At 35.6% G+C, this 23,907-nt stretch overlaps 1 protein-coding gene and 1 long non-coding RNA gene across 2 annotated transcripts; one reads left to right on the forward strand and one right to left on the reverse strand.

Annotated features, from left to right (window-relative positions):
* Positions 1-302: 302 nt before the first annotated feature.
* On the reverse strand, positions 303-9,328 carry slc25a43 (solute carrier family 25 member 43). The gene is given in 5 exon segments (NM_001004497.2): positions 303-1,245; positions 2,236-2,370; positions 3,355-3,527; positions 3,625-3,866; positions 8,972-9,328. Coding segments are annotated over 5 exon segments (1,038 nt in total). The 5' UTR covers positions 9,244-9,328; the 3' UTR covers positions 303-1,029.
* Positions 3,380-23,321, forward strand: si:rp71-46j2.8. The gene is made up of 3 exons (NR_186776.1): positions 3,380-3,537; positions 4,708-4,748; positions 22,741-23,321. It is a non-coding gene; the product is annotated as a si:rp71-46j2.8 (long non-coding RNA).
* Positions 23,322-23,907: the final 586 nt, after the last annotated feature.

Below are 23,907 nucleotides of genomic sequence, written 5' to 3' on the forward strand. Positions count from 1 at the left end.
GCTGTCAAGTCAAGAAGTAAGTTCTCCAAGGTGACACAACATGCGTGTTTGTTACTAGCTAGGTTGCTGCCTTTCTCTGGTTAATGATCTCCAAGGGCATGTGTGCGAGAAGAAAAAGGCCAACATGTCAGTGCAAAGTCCTTCACATGACTTTTGACTGTGGCCCAGCCAGTGATCCAATTGGAAACATGTGACTACAGATGGCAATACAAAATCAATACTATCTGAATCACTGCTGTCTCTGCTAACACATTTCAGTTATGTTTGTATTATATAATAATAAACAGGTCATAAGACAAGTATAACATAAAGTTATGTTTATTGCTTTTCATATTTTTTTACAATGTAAGCTACTTTTATAGTTAAATAAGAGAGGTCTTTACGATACACCCTTTTAATATTCAAATATGCTAATATCTGATTCAAAGTCAGTGGTTCCTGGGTTACTGTGTGTCCAGATCCGCAGAGTATATACAATTCTTTACAATGCAGATACTCTCAACCATTATCAAATAAACCAATATTAAAATCCACCACAATATGACATGAAAAGTTTGTGGTTTATAAACAAAATACCTTTAAAAGGCATGTGAGGTAAAATACCGTAAAAACTTTGTATATACTAAATATACGAAAACTTTGTTTGACAAAGGCATTGCTTTACACTGTTAAAATGATGCTCAACATTATTCCTGAGAAATGCTAAAACTTTTCCACACTTCTTAAAACACCATTTCAGTAGCACATACAGTAAAAGCAATACATGTCAACATTGTTATCAATAAGCACCTTAAATACTGCCTCACAGGTGCACCACTTTCCATTAAGGACCTGTCTCATTGTTTTTGTAAAATGTACATAATGGATGTGCTTCAAGTAAATAAATGCATTATTCCAAAAACAGCCTGTCGGATGTTAAATACAATACATGTTCTTCATAATAATCAAATATACTTCACAAAATACTGCACTGCAGCAGTAGACATTCTTGGAGGTCTGTTCATTCCTGATAATCTTCTTGGATGTTTTTTACCAACGGTTTCCTATTGATGAACTCTGTGCTTTGTGTGATTTTCTGTTTCTTAGGTAGCGCTTAAATTCCTGCAGTTCATATGGGCCTAGGCTTTGGTCCACACCAGGTTTAAGCTTATAGCTTAGTGGAGAAATGATATAGCCGTTCCGGTAAAGGCAGACCTGCTTACACATCTCAAAGCAACTGAAGAGCAGGCCAAAATATGGGACAATCTGTAATAAAGAAAATAAAACACAATATTGGTAACAAAGAAGTGGAAAGGCATTATTTTTATATTGCACAAACAAAATACATTCGAGGATGCTATTGCATGCGGAGGCCGATCAGGAAAGTCAGTTCGTAGATTGGAGGAAAAAGATTGCTCTTCAAGAACAAAATTTCTGCAGGATTTATAAAGGAAATTTATTCAATTCAATTTAATTAATCTTTATTTCTATAGGGCTTTTACAATGTAGATTGTGTTAAAGCAGCTTAACATAGAAGTTTGAGTAAATTAAAACTGACCAAACTCTAAAGAGTGTCCAAACACTAAAGAGCAACTCCATCGATGCACAGCTTTTTAGGACTTTTTTAGGACATTTAAAAGGTTTTAAGACCGAGTAAACATATATGTTTTTTAATATTTCTAAATGTTGTCTAAATTTACATAGGGAGCAGACAATGAGCTGTATTAACCAAATGTTTATTAGCAACGAAGTTTTAAAACCTTGTATAAATCTCCATTATTTCATCACACTAAAAAAACTGAAGTTCTTCCTTTGTATTTTGGTTTTGTTTTCCTTGTTAACTTCTAAATACGTGTAAATTAGGATACATTTAGTTGGAAAACAAAATTACAAGTGAAAAGAATTAAGAAAGTTTCAGATTAACTTAAAACAAATGTAAGAAAAATCTAATTTAATTCAAATGGAAAAGTAATGTTCCTACCCCACTGACCAATACATGTGTCTATATTTATACTGGAAAACAAAAAAACTGAGGAAAATATTTGCCATGCATAAAATATTTAATGCCCTTTCATTTAAAACTTCTCGCTTTGATTTTAGCCTTTTTTTCCAGACACCCTGAAGAGGAATGCTGGCATCATTATACAATTAATGACAAGTTCAGACTTTGTCTTTATGAAGATTTACATAGAACACATAGAGTGCTTCGGTTATTTTTATCTCTCTCACCACGCAAGAACATAAAACAGACGTCACCTTCACCATGTTGGCTGTAAGGCCACTCCACAGAGCCATGACACCCTTGTTCTTGATGACCTGTCTGAAGCAGTCTGCCATGCCCTTAAAATGGACATCAACTCCTCCACAGTGGGGCAAAACAAGACTCTGAGCCTAAAGTGATGATTGGAGAAATATTCCTGATTATTAAACAATACTTGCATAAAAGAATACTGACATGAGTGTTCATAGAGAAAAATATATACAATGAATGCAAGATCAAATAAGAGTAAAATGTTTCATTTGATTTATGTACATTCTGCACACAACTGATTGCCTTTCTGTATTACATTTTACACATATCTCTACCCTTAAACCCTCTTTATGTGTGTTCTGCAGGCTATGTTGTCTGTGTCTATAAAGACTTTTGTTTAGCACCAAACTGAAGTTCTCAGAGCATTCGGCAGCTTTGTTCCGTTTATGTCTGACAATGTCATTTAACTTGCAAAATGGATAGAAGCAGAAGTTTTGGTATCCAGTTTGTGTTGTGTTCAGCAAAACAAAAAGTATAGGAACCAGAGGAGATGCACACCACTATGTCAGTTGTGTGTGTGTGAGGGGTCAGCTATCTTTAGAGAAATTATCTTTGGCATAGGCAGACGCTGGACACTATGTGCATTCTCAGCTGTTGCAGGGACCTGTGTCCTTCATAATAGTGCGCTGTATTGTTATGCGTGACCTGTTGCAAACACTATTTAAAATACAAATTTGTGTTTTTATTTGATATTAAAGTGTATAATTCTTGACATAATTATGGCCACCAGGGGCACCAATAAGTTGCAAATGAGTATAAATCTTTAGAATATTTAGGACAGGGTTGTCCAAACTTGGTCCTGGAGGGCCGATGTCCTGTATATTTTAGTTCCAACCTCAATTAAACACACCTGAACTAGCTAATCAAGCTCTTTTTATGTTTATTAGAAACGTTCAGGGAGGTGTGTTTGAGGAAGTTGGAGGTAAACTTTGCAGGACACCAGTCCTGTAGGACCGAGTTTGTACACCCCTATTTAGAGAGATCCAAGTTTGTGACACTGGTACAATTGTGCCCTCTTGTGGTGATATGTTGCCCTACAGTAAAACGACTAAAAAAATTCTCACCTGCATTTTCTTTTTCACAGTTTCAAAGGGGAAGGAGAGAGTTTGAGCGACTCCTGCCGCAAGACAGCCATTGATGAAGTTCTGCAAAGACGTGAAGCGAACATGACGCTCCTGCCACAATTTATCCAAGTTGATATAAACTGCATAGCAGCCAACCGAGAAGGGAACAGCACCTATTCCATGGTAAGTCAAGCATTTAATTCAACTTTTCAAGCACATTTAAAGTCAAAGCATGAGCTTTAATATTTTTAATTCCGAATTAGTCCTTACCCAAAACTGTGAGGGAGAAGCCCCTGTAGAGAGCCTGAAGTCCTTCATTTCTGTATATGACAGAGAGAGAATGCAGCAAGCCTCTGTACGTTGGTTCTTGGCAATTCTGAGCAATAAGTCTGGTTTCAACCACCTCCAGTGGATATGTTGCTAGAGCTGCAGATATGCCTGCCAGTCCACCGGCCACTATGGCTCTCCATTGTGAGATATCACCCAGTTCATCTACGTGAAGGTTCACAATACTGCCAAATATAGAATAAGATAAATAGTGAGATAGTAAGCATTTTTGCGTACATGAGTAACTGTCATATCTATCAGTTACATAAGTATGTGGTTAACAGTTATATGGTTGAATTTAAAATGTAGTATAAGTTCATAGAGCTATACTCACAGAAAAGTGTTAAATGTAGACCAGTGTACCCTTGTAATTTCAAGTTACAGTTGAAGAAAATGTCTGTACTATGTCTGTACTGTACTAGCTACTGGTATTTTTCAGCACATTTAGTTTTCTCGCAGTGAATGTGCATTTAAAAAAGTAATAACATTTCTTGTAAATTAAATACTGGTCAAAAGGCATATTGGTTAAAGAGATTTCTTTGTTTTTGTCTGTGCATTACAATGCATCTTATTATTTATATTTTCTGACATACACTCAAATTTTATTCCCTGTAGTAATAGTTTATTTGTATACCAAAGCACATTGTAAGGCAAATTTAAACTATACTACTACTCAGACATACTGTACTGAAGAATCACATTTGCCTGTATCATATATTTGCTAATATCCTTCAAAACACTGTTTTCAAATTTGGCAGAAAGATGTTTTAAATCATTTAAAATATAATAAAACTTAGCATGATCATCACTTATCCTTTTATATATCTCAGTATGTCAGAATAAAAAAATAAACATATCTCACCCATATCTTTTGATTTTATTTTCAAAAATGTTATTTAAAACATTAAATGTGCAGTATGTAAGATTAACACCCAGTGGTTGAACTAGGTATTGCACTCCTAATTCAAAACCAAATTTAAAATTTTTGTTCTAACCATCACCTGAAATTTTTGTTATTTCTCACAGCCAAACAACAGCATACACTTCTATGACGATGATCACCAGAGGTATTGATTATCTACTTCATTCTGTGCTACCAATGTGCATTTGAATTCCATTGTAGATGATATTTATTGTCATACTGAAAGCAGAAGCATATAGTTTACCCTTGTCTTGAAAATCAAATAAACATATAGCATTTACTTTTATATAAGCATGTATTTTTAAAAAGGGTTTAATATGTATTAATTAGATTACAAGCCCTAGAGTTTAGTTTGAGTGTGATGCACTATTCTGTGCCTCTAAATAGTTGCGTTTATATGTTTCTTTTCTGTTCTTCATGTGCTAATAGCCGAATCACTTGTTGCAGGAATATTGTGCTTCACATGTTGTTGAACAACGTAATCTAATGTTTGCTGTTGTAATATTTCTACTTTTTGCTAATGGGTATATTCACAGCTAGTGTTTTTAGCCACAGATAAACTGCCAGTGAAAGGTTAATGCGACTACTTTTTAATTTCATAAGGTTCCTTTTACAACATCAGTGTTGTATCAGTTAAATAGATAGATTCTATCAGTTAAATAGATTGAATTAATCAGTTAAATAGATTTAAGCATTTATTTAGCTCTTCAGGCTTAAAATAAGATGAAAGACTTTAAATGCAAGCGACATGAGCAGCAGGGAAGTGCTAAAATTAAAATGAAAACAAAGGGTAAAATAATCTGTATTTAAAGTCATGGTGCAGAACAATGCACCATGCATTGCACCATGAATTTAATGCAGTGTTTCCTGTCTGGTCTGTATGGTGGGCGAGAGAGCTTAACATGCTGCAATTTAACACCATATAAAAAACCACCAGAAAATAAAGAAATGATCTTCATCAATTTGACAGCACACGTGTTGCAAATTGGGTCACAACACAAACAACGGAAGAAGCGCGTAGCAAATTGGTCACAACACTTGCAAATATCCATGTAACACAACAGAAATTTTTCAAGGGGACCCAAAAACATGACGGACCCTTCTGAGATATGAATGTGTTATTATGTGAAGTGATTGGTGGTCTTTGAAAGGTGAGTCGTTTTTTTGTTTATATTAATATCCTCATTACAAGACATAATAGCGCATCTATATCTCAGCACGGTCTGCCATGTTCCTGTATGAGATCCACTTTGTATCATATTAATCAAGTAGTGAAGATTGTTGATTTCTGACAGTTCACCGGAGGCTCTTTAGCTGGCTTACTGAAAATCAAAAGTCCCTGTGCATATAGCCCATTAGAAACCACCTCATGTGGACTTTTTATAACTGAATCTGCATCTCATTTTGGAGGCTGCTGCTCTCCTCCAGAGGTTGTGTTTTCAGCTGTGTCTGCATTAAATTTAGACAGCCTTCAAGACTGAAATTAAATATGATGCATTTTCCACCATGGCAACTCTGGGTGCTGAAATATAACTGGGTAAACTGGCAGAGGGTGGGTTATAGAGACTAAAACAAAGACAGACATTTTGAGACAGAATGTATGTTTTTAAAGGAGAGTAACTCTCTTTAGTTTTTCAGATATAGAAATATGTTCACTTAGGATGTTTATTAAATATCTGCAAACATATTATGATATTTCTAAGATTTATAATAGTCAAAAACTTAAATACAGTTTTAATATGCTAGTTATAAAATTTATTTTGTAAATTTAATGCAGACACTAAAATGGGATGTCCCAGCTTTGATCCATATTTTTAACAGGACTGTTATATCTATATGCAGAAATATAATGTAGATAATATATATGTTGAGAGCTCATTATTGCATAGACAGACATTTAGACATATGAACAAATATATTAGATTAATAACCAACAACAACATAAGCTTGCACTGGAGATATTTACACGTATTCTTTTCAGAGGAACATGGTGTTCAAAACAGGTCAGAATACACCCTCCACTCTTTTCCTGGAATACTGGAACACCATGTACGGGTCTTTCTAAAGGCATTTCCGGTGTCTCTGTTAACCCCTGCAGCATGTGAAAGTACACGTGACCAGTACAACAATGGAGTACTTTTGTTTATGGACAGGCAGAGGCTAAGCTCCTGTGAAGCGCATAGTTCATATCCATGGAAACGCCACAGCTGATACTGCTATGGCAAGCTGTTTGAGCATTTACCCTAAAAAACATACCAGCATCTACTTTCATGCTACCAGTACTTAATTTTAGATACTAACGTCTTTGTCATTAATTTAGTATTAATACTCTATTCTTATCTACGAGTGTTTTAGGTACTATAATGGTTATTTAATATATGCACGATCTTGTTTATTAGATACTAGTACTTATTTCAACAGTAACTTGTAAATATTGTCTTAATTAACTTTTTTTATTACTTTGAATGGTATGGAAATTTATTATTGACCTAACAACTATTTAATTATGAATAGTATCTATATTCCAATGACTCATTACTGCCCAGGGCCGTTTATATCAAAGTTGATATTTAGCCGCACCATGTTGGTGTTTCGTAACATCTAATTTTTATGAGATGGGTCGTTAGCCTAACGCTCAAACCCCAACCTGAAGGACCAGGACATACACACATACACCACAGACAATTTAGCCTACCCAATTCACCTATAGCGCATATCTGTAGACCAGCGAACTTCTTGCTGTGAGGTGACAGCACTACCCACTGCGCCACCATGCCACCCGTTTATTTAATACAGGTTTATTATTTGTAACATACTTGTATTTACTAGTAGTTATTCTATTTTTGAATCATCCATAAATTAATAGTAATTATTCCAATAGTTACTATTATCTTTATGAATATTTCCAATAGGAATATGAAAAATATGATTACTTATTCACTATTAGATATTGTGATAGATTCATTAGCTATCAGTACCTGTTAAAATGGTAGTTTTTTTGTTAGGCATTAGTTCTTATTTATTATACACTAACATATTTTGTAATTATTGCTATAATTATTCTTATCTCACTAGTATCCATTTTATAGGTTATAGGCGTATAGACCAGCATATAATAAGTACCAGTGTCTAATAAATAATAACTATAGTATTTCATAAAATAATGTGTATCTAATGAGCTATTCCATGCAAATGTCAACCTTGTCATGAAAAAAAAGAAACGTTTTCACCAAAATAGTGAAATCCTTAAGTAATTTTTCCTTAAGATACTATTCATAATTATTTTTTGTGTGTGTGTGTGTGTGTGTGTGTGTGTGTGTAGGCTTGTATTTGATTTACCAAAGTCACACCAGGGGCAATATCACATCTTATTGTTCTTTAGTAAGCCAACTCTCATCCTTTTGATTAGAATTGTTTCTTTTGGGTTGTGCAGTTTACTTCACAGAATTTCTACAAAATATGCTGTATACTGTAAATTTGTTTTTTAGTCACATCCACAACAACATCCATTATTTTCTCTCATTTTAAGTATAAAAATGTTTACAGATTGATATTTTTCTGATCCCATAACTCTGTGATTAGTTGTTTTGGAAAATATAAACAGATGTTTTAATATAATGTTAATATATACTTTCTCTGTGAATTATTGTTTTGAGTTTTTACTGCAAACGTCACATTTATAATGCTGGAATTGCTCATTTGCTCTTATATATATTAAAAAAAGGTTCTAATGAATAAGCACAATTAGCTATTTAAGAAGTGTTAGTCTTACAGGGAAAAGATAAGTATCTAAATATAGATAACAGTAACATGAAAATAGATCATATTACAGTTTATAGATTAATGTTATGTCAGCTTGCCATAATACTGGTACTGTACTCATTTTATGAATGCGCTAATTTTATGACTTCACAGAAATCAGACCACGCCTACTATGTGACGACACATCAACGTGCTCGTTTTTTGAGCAACGTGATTGGTTATGAATAAAGGCGTGATGTGATACGTCAGGATGAACTTATGTAAACCCCCTGCTAACGAATTAACAAAAGCTAAACTAAATAAAGAAATTAAATAACATTTTGTTTAAACGTCCTCTCTTAAATCTGACATCCCACGCACATTTAAACGTGTTAATTATATCTCATAATCAATAATTCAATCATTTACATTCATCTGCTTTCAAACGCTATCGAGTTAACGCGTCAACTTCCTGTTGTGTTTGTTTACCATGACAGCTGATCGAAAAGTTTATCTTATCTTTAAACAGAATACTCAAAACTGTTAAACCTACACTTGAGGTAAACGCTAATCACAAAGTACGCATTTGTGTGAATATTGAAGTATAATAAAAGGTATAATACTTACTTTTTGTACGTTGCTAAATGTATGGCACTGTAGGGAAACAGCCGTAGACAGGAAACCATGTTACCCTTCCAAAATGCTCGAAGTCCCTCATTCTGACAAATTAAAACAAAGCTGTCCAGGAAGCCGCGTTTACAGTGAAATGTTCCTACTTGGCTCAAAATCTTGACGACTTCCAACGGCGAAGTTACAGTTTTGCTAAAAATCCCGGCAAAACCGACGCACATCAAACTTTGCGAACTCGTCAGTCGAGCATCCTTTTTGACTGTTGCCATACTTCATTCGAAAGATTCCCCCTTTAACCGTTCACATAAAAACAACAGATGTGGGAATGACCACACTAACGGTTTTGTTTATCATACAGCCGTCCAGCTGCAGAGTAACTTGTCATCCAGCAGGCTGTCCAATTGGTGGATATTTTGGTGAAGGCGGGGTGTCGCCTGTGCAAGTTTGGTTGCATGAAAAATCAATCAATAATACCTGTCAAAAAAGCTATAGATGGAAAGAAATTGCTATAACTCATATCGTGTCCCAGACAGCCACAAATAAAGTAAACATGTTTATATTTTTCGCTTTACGTCAACGAAATAGACGCATATGTGTAATGTAGTGTAGGCTGATCCTCTTCTTGTTTTTGTTTTCGATTATATATTTGAATAACAAAGCTTAAAATGGCATTTTAAAGTAGGCTATGTGACCGTGGACCACATTACCAGATATATTAGTAAGAATAGCCAACCATACAGGTGTATGAGGCAAAATTATCGATATTTTTATGACAAAACTCATTGTGATATTACGTAAAGATCATGTTTCAATGTTTCAGGCATTTGGTCAAATTTCTACCGTAAATAGGAGAGAATTGCAACAAGACGTATTCCTCCATTCAGGAAGGATCTAAATCAGGGGTGCCCAAACGTTTTCAAGGGCCAAAAAGCAAACTTGATTGAGGGCTGTGAGTCGAAGTTGTACCAAATATAACATTAAACGTGACATGTGTAATTTCTTCATTTATTTGCTAATATTTAAAACTAACTAGAAAACGTTGCTTTAAAATGTATTAAGTGATGATGCTTTATGATTTTTTTTAGCATTTTCTAATGAGCATATTACAGTAAAAACATAAACAGTCCTATTCATAACACCATAAAGTTCAATGCTGAATACACAAGTCGAGCTGTTCCTACCTTGCCTTGATTTGCTCACCAATATCTTGTGCATTGTCCTTTATCTGACAGTATTTACGTTTTAAAAGTGTGATTAATTTACATTTAATTCAAACCTTTCATTTTAGTTGGCTTAATGTAAACTAGAGTTTACGTTAAATTCAAAATGATTATTTCTGTCAAAGGTATTTGCCCCAATCAACTCCCCATAATTCTCCATCTCTTTTCAGACGGGATGGCAGGCAAAATCAAAGGTTTCCATGGGCCAACTTTGGCCATCTCTGAGCTAAAGTGATGATATTGATACTACATATTCTCAGTTAGACCCTCCTTTAATCTGAGAGAAATCGGCCATATGTGAAAAAAAGTTAATTAAATAAATAAATAAATAAATATATATATATATATATATATATATATATATATATATATATATATATATATATATATATATATATATATATATATATATATATATACTTTTACGACAGAAACGTGCACGAGCAGTTATCTAGATTATTTAAACTGAACTCAGACTAGTCAGATCAAATGATCTTTAACTTGCTGTTATGGAACCAATTTTTTGTTATGCTGTTATGGAACCAAGCGTGGACGTTTAGTTCAGCTCATTGAAGTCAGGCTTTTGACTTTAATCTCCGCTTTTCTTAACCACTTTTATGAAATAGCCCCCAGGTTCGTTAATTTATTTACTGCTTATTTGTGTGCGGCAATCCAAAGTAACCATACTTGACCAGCAGATGGCAGCCTTGTCTCAAAAAAGAGACAGAATCTTGTAAACAAAAACATTTCAAATGTAAAACATTCTTCTCAAAACAGTCTTCCCAAGTTATGACCACACAAGTCTTAAGAAGCATAATTTCAATAGAGCAAACTATGGCTTCCTCATATGTGGAAAATATAAATAAAGAACATAAATATACAAATTCAAATTTTAATTGCCAAATAAAACATTAATAAAATTCTTATTCTTCCAATGAAGCTTGCACCATACTTCATGTAGTTTGATTATTTATTTATTCATTCATTTATTTATTTTAGCAGTTATTGACTTGCTTGTAGGGCTATATAAATATTAGGGTCAGAAACAACTAAAATAAATTCTAACAAGGTGCAATATATTGATTAAAAGTGACAGTGGCCATTTAACTTAATGTCACAAAAGCTTTCTGTTTTTAAATATAAGCTATTTTACTTGAATTATTTGATTATTAACATTTTAATTACAACATAAATATGGATTTCACAAGATATATTCATAATTTATTTTAAAAGAAAAAAATGTGTCTTAAACATCAAATCAGCATATTATATATATTTTGTAACACAGAGGCATTTTAAAATTTAGTAAAATAGGATTTTTTTTTGTAAAAATATATGCAATTTTTTCTGTATATATATTCCTATAGATAGCCTTTTTGAGCATATTAGACTTACATTTTTCTTAAATTATTATTCTATATTAAAAAAATACATTTTATTACCCCAATTTGTACATGATTCAATATACAAAATAAACATGTAGTTACTGAGATACACCTTCAACATATTGAACAGACTAAAAAAAGGTATAAATACAAGAATCCAGCAGATGGCAGTCTTTACCCAAAACCACACAATTTACAAATGAGCAATGGTGTTAATCTCTGATATAATGAAGTTATGCATGTAAAGCATTAGGAGAAGAAAGCAAATGAGGAAGATCATTTCAATGTGATATCTTAGGTTAATAATGTGTTGTAAATATCTAAATGCATTTATAAGCACATACTACCCAACATAGCACAGCACTGTTTTACTACATGTGCACTTAATGTGATTATATTTACCAATTGCAACAGCTATAATTAGTTCATCAGGGAATTAATTAATCTTGTTCATGAAGCCCATGGTTTGAATATAAGTTTTTATCTCTAAAGCACACACTGATTTTGTTCATGCTCTGTTTGTGTTAACAATTTTTAATCCCCCAAAGGACGAGTCGTGTAAACAATCTCCTCTATGCCACTCATACCCTGACATGACAACAAACGCAATAAAGGATGCCACATTGCGGCATGTTGCCCAATGTATGAAAATGAGCACATGAGTCCCCCTAATTTCCCAGCAGGGTCTTGTAGTTCCTTTCCTGTCAGAGTTAGTGTTTGTTTTCAGCCTGTATCCCCCTGCGATGTGCGCCTCCCTCCCCTGCTGAGTCGACAACCTCAGCTGCCTGTGAAGAGCCCACCTCCTGTCTGTAGCTCGGCCACTTGGCTTTTTCACAAAGGCTACTGGAATAACAGTGTCCCGAGAAGGAAATGATAGTCTGTTCAAAAGAGCCTCTATGCCACTGCATTGCAACTTGAGGGGGGGTGGGGGGGGGGGGTTGTTTTGAGCATTATAATATTGCATAGTTCATATTCTGATCATAGAGGTTTCCTATAGGCACATTTAACCAATTTCAATCTACATTGTTCTTGTTAACTATTATAATATTGCATACATAGCGCAATTAACAGTCGTTATCCTGATCTTAAGAGTTAACTCAGGCACATTTGACCAATTCCAAACTACACTGTTCTTATTAACTTTTATAATATTGCATATACATATATGGATATATCCAGGGATGGGCAAAACTACATCAAAATGTATTTTACAATAAGTTTTGAAATATCTTAAAATAAAGTTTTTGATTATTAAATATTTTTGTTGCATATGTTGTGTGACGTATTAAGGCTTACATCTTTCTTCTTCATTAACTATACAGTGGACCTACTGATCAACTACTGGCATTTGAAATAGCCAATGAAGTATTGTAGGAATCGCCACTGTGGGACTTATTTTTACGTTGTTTGTTTTAACGACAAACATTTGGCATCAACAATCCATCCAAAACTACTATCATTTGTACAGTATACTCTTTATTCTAAGATTTCTTCTTTAACTGGAAGAGTCAATAACATATAAAGCACCAATCAGAGGGTGCATTTATATGATGTCTTGATGTAGATGTTTTACAAAGTATTACAGTATTTTAAAACAAAAATACAAGACACTAAAGTATTTTGTTACAAAATATTAACTTATTTTCATAAACCCCATCAAATGCAAATTACAAAATACTATTTTGTGTTTTAAATACGTATTTGAAATACAAGTATCAGAAAAAATGCCCATCTCTGCATATATCCACAGCCATATCACCCTGCAGCCCAAGACCGGTTCCTCACTGAAGCTAAGCAGGGCTGAGCCTGGTCAGTACCTGGATGGGAGACCACATGGGAAAGGTGCTGTTAGAAGTGATGTTAGTGAGGCCAGCAGAGGGCGCTCAACTTGCAGTCTGTGTGAGCTGAATGCCCCAGTAAAGTGAGGGGGACACTATACTGTCAGTGAGTGCCATCTTTCAGATCAGACATTAAGGTCCTGATTCACTGTAGTCATTAAAATCCCATGGCACTTCTCGTTAAAAAAAAAGGCATGTAACCATCCATTGGCCCTTAACCATCATGGCGTACCAATCATTCCCATCCACTGAATTGACTTAATCACTGTTTCTCAACTCCTCCTATAGCTGGTGTGTGGTGAGCGCACTGGCACCATTGTACTGTGGCTGCCGTCACATCTGTGTGCAGCATTACATGCTGGTGGTGTGGAGAGACCCTTCTCATGATTGTGAAGCGCTTTGGCTGTATAGCCATACCCGATGAATGTGCTATATGAACACACATGACTTTACATTACATATCATAATTAAAATCTATATTCTGATCATATAGCTCATTTGACCAATTCTAAACTACATCGTTCTTATTCACTATTATAATATTGCATCAAATCAAATCACTTTCATAGTCACATCATCAGCAGCACATGTGCTATGATGAGTCAAAAGCTTAGGTGCTGTCTCCAGACAGTACAAAATACAGACAGTGCAAATAAAATGACAGTGCAAATACAACGGCATATATATCCACAGCCATATTGCCTTGCAGCCCACTACCTGGATGGGAGACCACATGGGAAAACTATAGGTTGCTGTTGGAAGTGGTGCTAGTGAGGCAAGCAGGGGGTGCTCTATCTCCTAATGCCCCAGTATAGTGTAGGGGACACTATACTGTCAGTGAGCGGCGTTTTTCCGGATGAGACGTTAAACTGAGGTCCTGACTCTCTGTGGTCAATAAAAATCCCATGGCACTTCTAGTAAAGAGAGGGGGATGTAACCCTGGTGTCCTGGCCAATATTCCCTCCATTAATCATGGCACACCAATCATTCCCATCCACCGAATTGGCTTAATCACTGTCTCTCCACTCCACCTATAGCTGGTGTATGGTGAGTGCTCTGGCGCTGTTGTCTTGTGGCTGGTGTCGCATCATTCAAGTGGATGCTGCACAGCGGTGGTGGTGTGGAGAGACCCCCCTCATGATTGTGAATTGCTTTGGGTGAATGGCCATACACAATAAATGCACTATATAAATACACATTACATTACATTACATTAGATATTATAATTAAAAGTCGATATTCTGATTATAGAGTTGTCTCAAGCACATTTGACCAATTCCAAACTTAATTAATAGTAAACTTAATTAATAAGTGATGTATTCATTTTAAGGAGGACTGGAAGTGAAAGATGCCTTATTCTAAGAGGTGCTTAATTATTATCAGGTTTCCTTTTACAAGTACAAATAGCCAAATGTAACGTACACTAAACAAGTAGAAACATATTTAATGCACGTAGGAAGAATGAAATACTATAGAAGCTGCAAAATTAAGCTGTAATCAATAGACATGACATGCTCACTGGAGCAGCAGCAGGACAAGGGGCAAAAACAGGTTGAGAGGAATGATAAAATTAGGTTTTAAAACAAGTATTAAACCATCATGAACCCTTTAATCTTAAGTGTTGCACTTCTGGAAAAGCTGTGACACTAGAGACTTAAGGGTTCCTGATGGTTTAATTCACAGTTTCACACCTTAATTCTTTAGGTTAATACCTTTTCTACTCAATCTGTGTTTAATCACCCTGCTACCCCAAATGAGCATAAAGAAAACAGTACATATAACAGTATATATAGTTGTTTCTAAAGTGTTTTATAGTGTTACTTTAGGGGGCATTTAATATATATATACTTTACTTTTTTACTTTTGCCTGCTTAATTGCTTAATTTTTTTATGACTTCCAGTCTTTGTTAAAATGTAATTAAAAGGATTTTATACTTAAGATTTTTGTTGAAATGAATTTGTATATGCGCTTTGGCAAGACCTATGATCTACATACACTCATGCACACACTGTACATCCCAATCACAGAAGGTGAAACAGTAAACGGCCTCTTCAGGGAGTTAATACATTTACACATTCAATATTTACAGTCACTGTCATTGTGATCTAAGCGCAGTGAAAATGAGTGAATTTTCAGCCCTCAAAAAGCAGTAAAAGTCCTGACACTTCCTTTGTGCATGACAAGAAGGAGCCCCTTGATCTTTAGGTCTTATGTATGCGACTCCAATTACAAGATAATGGGGTGATCCTTATGAAAGATCAGGCGTGAAGTGTGCGCATGTGCTGGATCTTATCAATTAGTGGATGAGCCACTTGACAAGACATTGTGTGCAACCATGACAAAAAATCTGCTTTCTGATGCTTTAATGTGTCCTTCAGTCCTGTTCTCACCTTTGTTTATTCATCCTCGCCTGCCCGCCTCCACTGTGATCTGCATCTACTATAGTGGATAGGGCACTGACTTCCTCTTGAATTCACACAGTGGCCTTCCTGACTGTGTGTCCTGGACTTATTAACCCGGGAACTTCCAGAGCTCCTTTGTCTTGCTCTTCTCTACGGCTATTGTCATTCACTGTATGCCATGCGCAAGTCTGCCCTTGATCCCTTGCTTTGAAATGGAGTGCTGGAGGAAGAAGAACTGACTGGCTGACTTTCTGAACTTGCCTCTTATTCCCACCCAGATTAAACGCAACAGGGTGTGTGTGTGTGTGTGTGTGTGTGTGTGTGTGTTTATTGAAATAATGTAAAGGCAATGTAAATAATCCTCCACAATCCAATATAACACCTCGACCTGCATGATGTAGTCTGTTGTGAATGTAAATGCTCAAAAGGGGGCGCTCTCTGTCAGTCAGTGCCAGGCTGGAGACGGGCCTCCTCTAGCAGGCTGGTGCCAGGCCAGAGACAAGGGCAATAAAGTTCTCACCTCATTATCAAGAACACAGTCACATCACAGCCCGCAGCCAGGTGGGAAGGGGGAAGATAGAGAGCTTGTGGAGATAATCGGGAAGAAAAGGACTGACACCTTTTACATAGGAAGGGTGCTGATAGCTGACTATGCTGCTTTACAGAATGTTTTTTTTTTACACTGAAAATGTCTTTATTGTATAGTTTATGATCTTATCTAGTAATAAAAATGATCTAATATTATAAAAACAAGTCATTAACATAACCCAGATTACGTATTTATATTTTGACTACTTTTGAATTACGTATAGATTCATTTTGAACTTAATTCAGAATCACTGATTTCATTTCAGTGTCGACTTTTTCACATGGCCATTCTAGATTGTGAATATTCAAAGCGAAATGATAAAATGCTATTATTTAGGAAAGAAACACATATTAGGGAGAATCAATAAACTATGAATAATTTACTACCATTGCACAAATAATTTGTAGTCATGTGACCCATCTTAAAGTAACTATGAAATCCTTTATGCAAATTTAAATTGACGTGGACATCATAATACAATGTCTAATCTCTGATTTTTGCTGATAATTAAACTATTTAAAAAATTATCTAAATATATTATTAATTCATTCATTCATTTTCTTTTCAGTTTAGTCCCTTTTTTAATCTGGGGTCTCCACAGCGGAATGAACCACCAACTTATCCAGCATATGTTTTTTACGCAGCGAATGCCCTTCCAGCTGCAACCCATCACTGTGAAACCCATACACTCATTCGCACACATACATACACTAAGGACAAATGTCTTTGGACTGTGGTGGAAACCGGAGCCCCCGGAGGAAACCCACGCAAACGCATGGAGAACATGCAAACTCCACACAGAAACGCCAACTGACCTTCTTGCTGTGAGGTGACAGCACTACCTGCTGCGCCACTGTGTCGCCCTAAATATATTATTTAAAATAAAATAAAAACTATATATTTAAATAACTAGCAAAATATTTTATTTATTCACTCACGACATGCATTTTTTTTTTAGATATTAATATTATATTTCTGGTGGGTTTTACAGTCAGAATATAATGTTTTGGTTAGATGGTTCACCTTAGAAAGAAAGTTTGGAAAATCTTGATGAAGGCTGTTTAGGTCAGGTTAAAACTTCATTGTAATATTTTTACACTTTAAAACCCAACAGTCAACATTATCAAATGAAATGAGTGTAGTTAACTCAAAATTGACTGAAAGTTATTTCTACTCATTTGAAAAGAGTTTTGAACTCAGTGTTAAAGGTAATGGGTAAATTAAATACCTCATTACTTCAAGTTAAAAGAAGTAAGTTCACAGTACTCGTATTAGTATTTTTAACTCAAATGGTTTGTTGCAATTGGTTTCCTCAAACAGTTTGGGTTGACTTAACTTATTGAGTTTTACAGTCCTCAGTTGGTTTGAGTTCTCTTCATTTATCTGGTTTTACTGTGCTCAGATTGCTTAATTTACTTGAATGGATTAAGTTCACAGTACTCATTAGCATTAATGAGTACTGTGAATTAGCTGAACTGAATTAACTTTTGTTAACTGAATTAGCTTTTTGGGTTTTACAGTGTATGAAACTTAGATACTTTCATGAGAGCCATTTAGTAGGTATGCCGCGCACTAGATAGACCTGAGCTCCTGGCAGCTGGCCTTCTCCTATCTTCACATGTACAACCAATAAATCAATATCAAATCTAGCAGGAAGCCAGATGGCCCTCGACATAGTGGGTCACAGGCCTCTCAAAGCCAGCATGGCTACTGTAAGCCAGACTAACAGAGAGGAGCCTTTGAAGGCATAGACATTCAACAAGCAGCCCATGAATGACTAAAGGGGACAAATAAGCTGTTACGACTCGGGTCAGATCAGTGTTTGTGTTTCTCTGAACATCAAAGGCCTGAGACTGTTTGATATGCAGCCCCCACACCTTGATCCAGAGCCGGGACAGGTAATGGGGTGGAGTAGTCCATTGAGTAACAAGGAGGGGGGGCTTGTAGAGTCCTCCTCTTAGGTCTTGCTGTAGGGCGCTCGACTCAGACAAAGAGTATTTTAGGGCTTCCGACTCCCTACGGAGCAGTCGGCCCCATGAAACCATGAGCATCTTCTGCTCACGGCTGTGGGACCTGGTGATGTGGACCAAACTGTGGTCCTCATGGCACTTCATGAGGTGCTTACTGATAAATCATAAATCAAACATTTTTAATATGTAATTTTTTTTTGCAACACACCTTAGCACTCAAATATTCATGTACTATGGTATTTTTGTACATGTCTAATTCTGGCCATACACTCAAAAAGGACTTTTGCTGCTTGTTTAAATTACGTAAATGAGTTGAATCAACACAATTCCTATGTTTTTTTTTTTTTTTTATATGGACAACCTTACTGTTTTATGTTCAATCCACGTAAAATCAATTTCTGTTGGGACAACATGAAGGAATTGTGTGGAACCCTGCATTTTTGTACAGTACATTCAAAAAGGTCCATAATATATTTTGAAATAAAAATCATATATTTATTCATTAGGGATGTATATGGAATTGATAAAATGTGCAAGTAAACATTTATTTAATGTTACTGAGTTATATTAAGTTTTATTCATCAAAATATCTTGATACTATATCATAATAATAAATGTATTTTGAGCACCAAATCAGCAAGTGACACTTTAAAACATATTTAAAAACAAACTGTTATTTAAAATTATAATAATTTTCATAGCATTGCAGACAATTCTGTGCACATTCATCAAAATTAGCGATTTTTCTCTTGCATAATCACATGTGCAGATTCAAACTCACGCATTAGCTGGTGCTGTTTGTTTACAACTTGCAGCATTCAGCACATGCTTCCTTCCTCTCTGTTGTAAACATACTGTGTGAGTTTGCACCACAAATACGCCATCATGCGACAGGAAGCTTGTGATCTACTGGGTTAAAATGTCGTAAAATGATGTTTACTTTCCTGCACAGAACAACAGTTTCATTTCGAATAGATCTCAAAGTATCATATGGATGTAATTTCATCCACAAAATGCCTGTGCATATTGATTTCTATTTACTGAACTAAAGTTTTAGCTAAAAATCTAAGGTGGAAAAAGTCCCCTGTGGGTTAGTAAATTAACAGCAACTTTTAATTTGTGAGCAAACCATCCCTTTAAATTCGACTAAATGCTCAGCAGTACATTCTATGAGCTTGTACAAACATTATACTCAAAATCCTACAGATTAACAGAGTCAACACAGAGCAGTATGCAATGATGTTGCAATTTTAAAAAACAAGTCCGAAAAACAAGTTAAACAGTAGTTTGATTGAATGGCTGTTCACAGGGGAGTGTGAAATGCCAGCTCTATGGTGAGGTGTGAATAGGGTGAAGGGGGCAGCTCTGGCCTTTGTGTAACTCCCAGGCTGAATGTGCGACTGCTATTGTTCAGGCACGACCGCCAGGCCTCTCAGACTCTCTCCTCCACAGCTTTGTCCAGAGCTGCATGACCACTTCCTTAACCCAGGTCAGGGCAAGGTCGTGACTTTGGCAACTTACCCCTAGACCGTCTGCGCTGCCTGCTCATCCATAAACGCATAAACGCTCAATCAGACTGACTTTGAAATACACTTGAGAAATCTGCCGGGGGACAAAAGCAAGTAGGTAAAAGAAAGAGAAACATCATACATTTAAGAAAAGCAAAAAAAAATTATTGTAAAAAATCTATAGATTTATAGATTTTTGAAACTATAGATTTATGTAAATTAATCACATCTGCTGAGGGAAAGATCACGTCATCAATTTTATAGCATGATAAATAATAAACTACACAAATTACTGCGGGATTTGCACATGTTCACAGTGGTAAAAAAATTAGAAGAATAATTTGGTGTGGGTACCCCTGAGATTTTGCTTGTGTTGTGATAATTTTTTATCTTGATCAGCAGTGCTCATTTTTTTTTTTGAAGGGCGAAAAACCAAATATCATTGCGAGCCATGGGTCGAAGATAAATATACCAAACTGAATCACATTAAAGTTGCCATGGGTAATTCCTAATTTATTTACATTTAAATTTAGTCATTTAGCAGACGCTTTTATCCAAAGCGACTTACAAATGAGGACAAAGAAGCAATCTACACAACTATAAGAGCAATGATGAATAAGTGCTGTAGGCAAGTTTCAGGTGTGTAAAGTCTAAGAAGCAAAGCATTAGTAATGTAAGGTTTTTATTTTTATTTTTTGAGTACGTTAGTGGTATAGCCAGAGAGATATTATTCCCCAATATTTCAATTTCACAGGAGATATTATTCCCCAATATTTCAATATAAATAGAAAACATTACTTTAAATTGCACTAACTAATGCAGCATCACTTTTAAATGATAAAACAATTAAAACAGTCACATTTAAAACACAATGAAGTTCTGTGCTGAATAAACTATTCAAGCAGAATCTGCCTTTGACTTGGTTTGCTCACCAAAGTCTCTGCATTGTCGAGTGAAAAATGTACATTTAAACAAAATCTGATTAATTTACACCATTTAATTAAAACATTTAATTTCAGTGTTTTTAACAATAAAACAAACAAAGGGTTTCAATACTTTTCAATTGAGAATCTCTAAACCTCTAGACTTAATGGTTTAAGTCATACTTAACTGACCGCTACCAGTTTGTAAATCTTAATGGACAGCCTTCACAAATCTGCCCAGTAAAGTATGGGGTGCCTCAAGGATCAGTTTTAGGCCCTTTACTGTTTACAATTTACATGCTACCTATGGGAGACATTATTAGAAGACATGGGATCAGCTTTCACTGCTATGCAGATGATACTCAATTATATATTTCCACTAAACCTGACGAGACGTCTGAACTTTCTAAACTAACTGAGTGTATCAAAGACATCAAAGACTGGATGACCAACAATTTTCTTCTCTTAAACTCAGACAAAACAGAATTATTACTTATTGGGCCTAAATCTTGCACACAGCAGATCTCGCAACTCAATTTACAATTAGAGGGATACAAAGTTAGCTTTAGCTCTACTATAAAAGATCTGGGTGTCATATTAGACAGCAATCTAACTTTTAAAAACCATATATCCCATGTCACAAAAACTGCCTTCTTTCATCTGAGAAATATCGCTAAATTACGAAATATGCTATCCATCTCAGATGCAGAAAAGCTAGTCCATGCTTTTATGACTTCGAGACTGGATTACTGTAATGCTCTATTTGCTGGCTGCCCAGCATCCTCTATTAACAAACTTCAATTAGTGCAAAATGCAGCAGCCAGAGTTCTGACCAGGTCTAGAAAATATGATCATATAACCCCAATTTTATCCTCCTTACACTGGCTGCCTGTTAAATTTCGTATTGAATTTAAAATATTACTTCTCACCTATAAAGCTCTAAATAATCTAGCTCCTGTTTATCTAACCAACCTTCTGTCTCGCTACGAACCAACTCGCTCCTTAAGATCTCAAAATTCAGGGCTTCTGGTAGTACCTAGAATAGCAAAATCAAGTAAAGGAGGTCGAGCCTTCTCTTTCATGGCTCCTACACTCTGGAATAGCCTTCCTGGTAATGTCCGAGGCTCAGACACACTCTCCCAGTTCAAAACTAGATTAAAGACCTATCTGTTTAGTAAAGCATACACTCAGTGCATCACCTAGCAGGTTCCACACTGGCTTCTACATCTTGCTTATATACACTATGAACAGCAGCTACGCTAATTATTCTCTTTATTCTCTATTTTCACCTGGGGATACTCATCCCGAGGTCCTCAGATTAGGCGGAGTCACTGATTGGATCCAAGACCAGCGACGTGATGATCCCAAGGATTCCATATCCGGGACCAGGCCATATCCTGAGCTGCTGCTGCGCTGATGGTCGTGGGGAGTGGAGAACATGAGTCTGATTCCAGCGACGCTCCAGGGACAGACGAGTCTTCATTGAGGCCATCTTCCAGCATAAACCACGGCGAATGAAGTTCTGCACAAGACTTTTGGCCAGCGGAGAAATTAAAATGGTCGTGCCCAACTGAGTCTGGTTCTCTCAAGGTTTTTTTTCTTCACTCCCATCAGGTGAAGTTTTTTTTCCCTCTCCGCTGTCGCCACTGCCTCGCATGGTTCAGGATTGGTAGAGCTACGCATCGATGAATTTGCTCTTCAGTGTTTGAACTCTCAGTAATGATTAAATCACACTGAACAGAGCTAAACTGAACTGAACTGAACTTAAACACTAAAACCTGAACCACACTGTTCCAATTACTATGACCATTTATGTGAAGCTGCTTTGACACAATCTACATTGTAAAAGCGCTATACAAATAAAGCTGAATTGAATTGAATTGAATTGAATTGAATTAAACCCTCTCCGTCATTCTTTCTCTCTTTTCAGATGGGATGGCGAGCCAAATTAAAGGATACCATGGGCAAACTTTGGCCTATGTGCCCTAGTTTGGGCATCTCTGATCTTGATGAACAACATGTTTTTTTGCACAATGCAGAGAAACAGTTTGGTATTGGCCATTGCCAAATCCGGATACACTGTATCACTCCTTATCAGGAGTTAAAAAAACAAAACAAGATCTCTTCTGAGACATTGGTTTAACTTTAAAATGTTGTAAATGATGCTTACTTTCTTGCACAGAACAATTGTTTCATTTCGATTAGACCTCAAAGTATCAGCAGGAGCCAAAGTAATTATTTTCATCCACAAAATGCCTGTACCTATTGATTTAGATGTACTTTTTCTATTTATTGAACTACAGTTTCAGCTAAAAATGTAAGGGGGAAAAAGACGGATATACTGTAGTACTTCATGTCAGGAGTTCGAAAACCACAACAAGATCTTTTTTTTCCTACCAGAAATGTATCTTTCTTGGAGTTTGGCACAAATGTAAGACATTCACTTTGTGTGTGTGTAACAGGTGTCATCCTGCAGGATTATCCCAATAAACTACTTTTTTTTGCTCTGCTCTAACCCTTGTCTGACTTCCACAACAGTGTTTTTCAATTTTTGTGACACACAATGTCTGTGATAACTTGAAAGTATATATGAAGAGTTCAGATGCAAAAACCTCTAAGTGCCATCTGAAATTTTCATCGAAAATGACCATTTTTCTCAGCCTCCTTTGTTTATGTTGAGATATTTTACTTTAAAGACCAGAAAAAGGACTTATTATTTGCCATTAAAGTGATATTATTGAACATACACAAAGGAGCATGATGAAAATGCTAATTTTAAAGGGAACTTTTCATTTGGCATTTAGAGGTTTTGCATCTGAACTCTTCATATATCAAAAACATATTATGTATATATTTTTATAACATATTGTTCTTCTATATAAGAGGATTTATAGGCATAGTTGACCTAAAAGTTTGCCATTCATCCTTGTCATCATCCAAATTGAGTTTTTTTTGCTCTCTCCGACAAGACCATATAGTGAATGATGCTGAAAACCTTTAACCATTGACTTCTATATTAGTTTTTTCTACTGTTTATCTCAGTGGTTACAGGTTTCCAACAATCTTCAGTAAATCTTATTGTTGCACAGAAAAAAAA

The sequence above is a fragment of the Danio rerio genome, chromosome 14 (assembly GCF_049306965.1).
Source record: "Danio rerio strain Tuebingen ecotype United States chromosome 14, GRCz12tu, whole genome shotgun sequence".
NCBI lineage: Eukaryota > Metazoa > Chordata > Actinopteri > Cypriniformes > Danionidae > Danio > Danio rerio.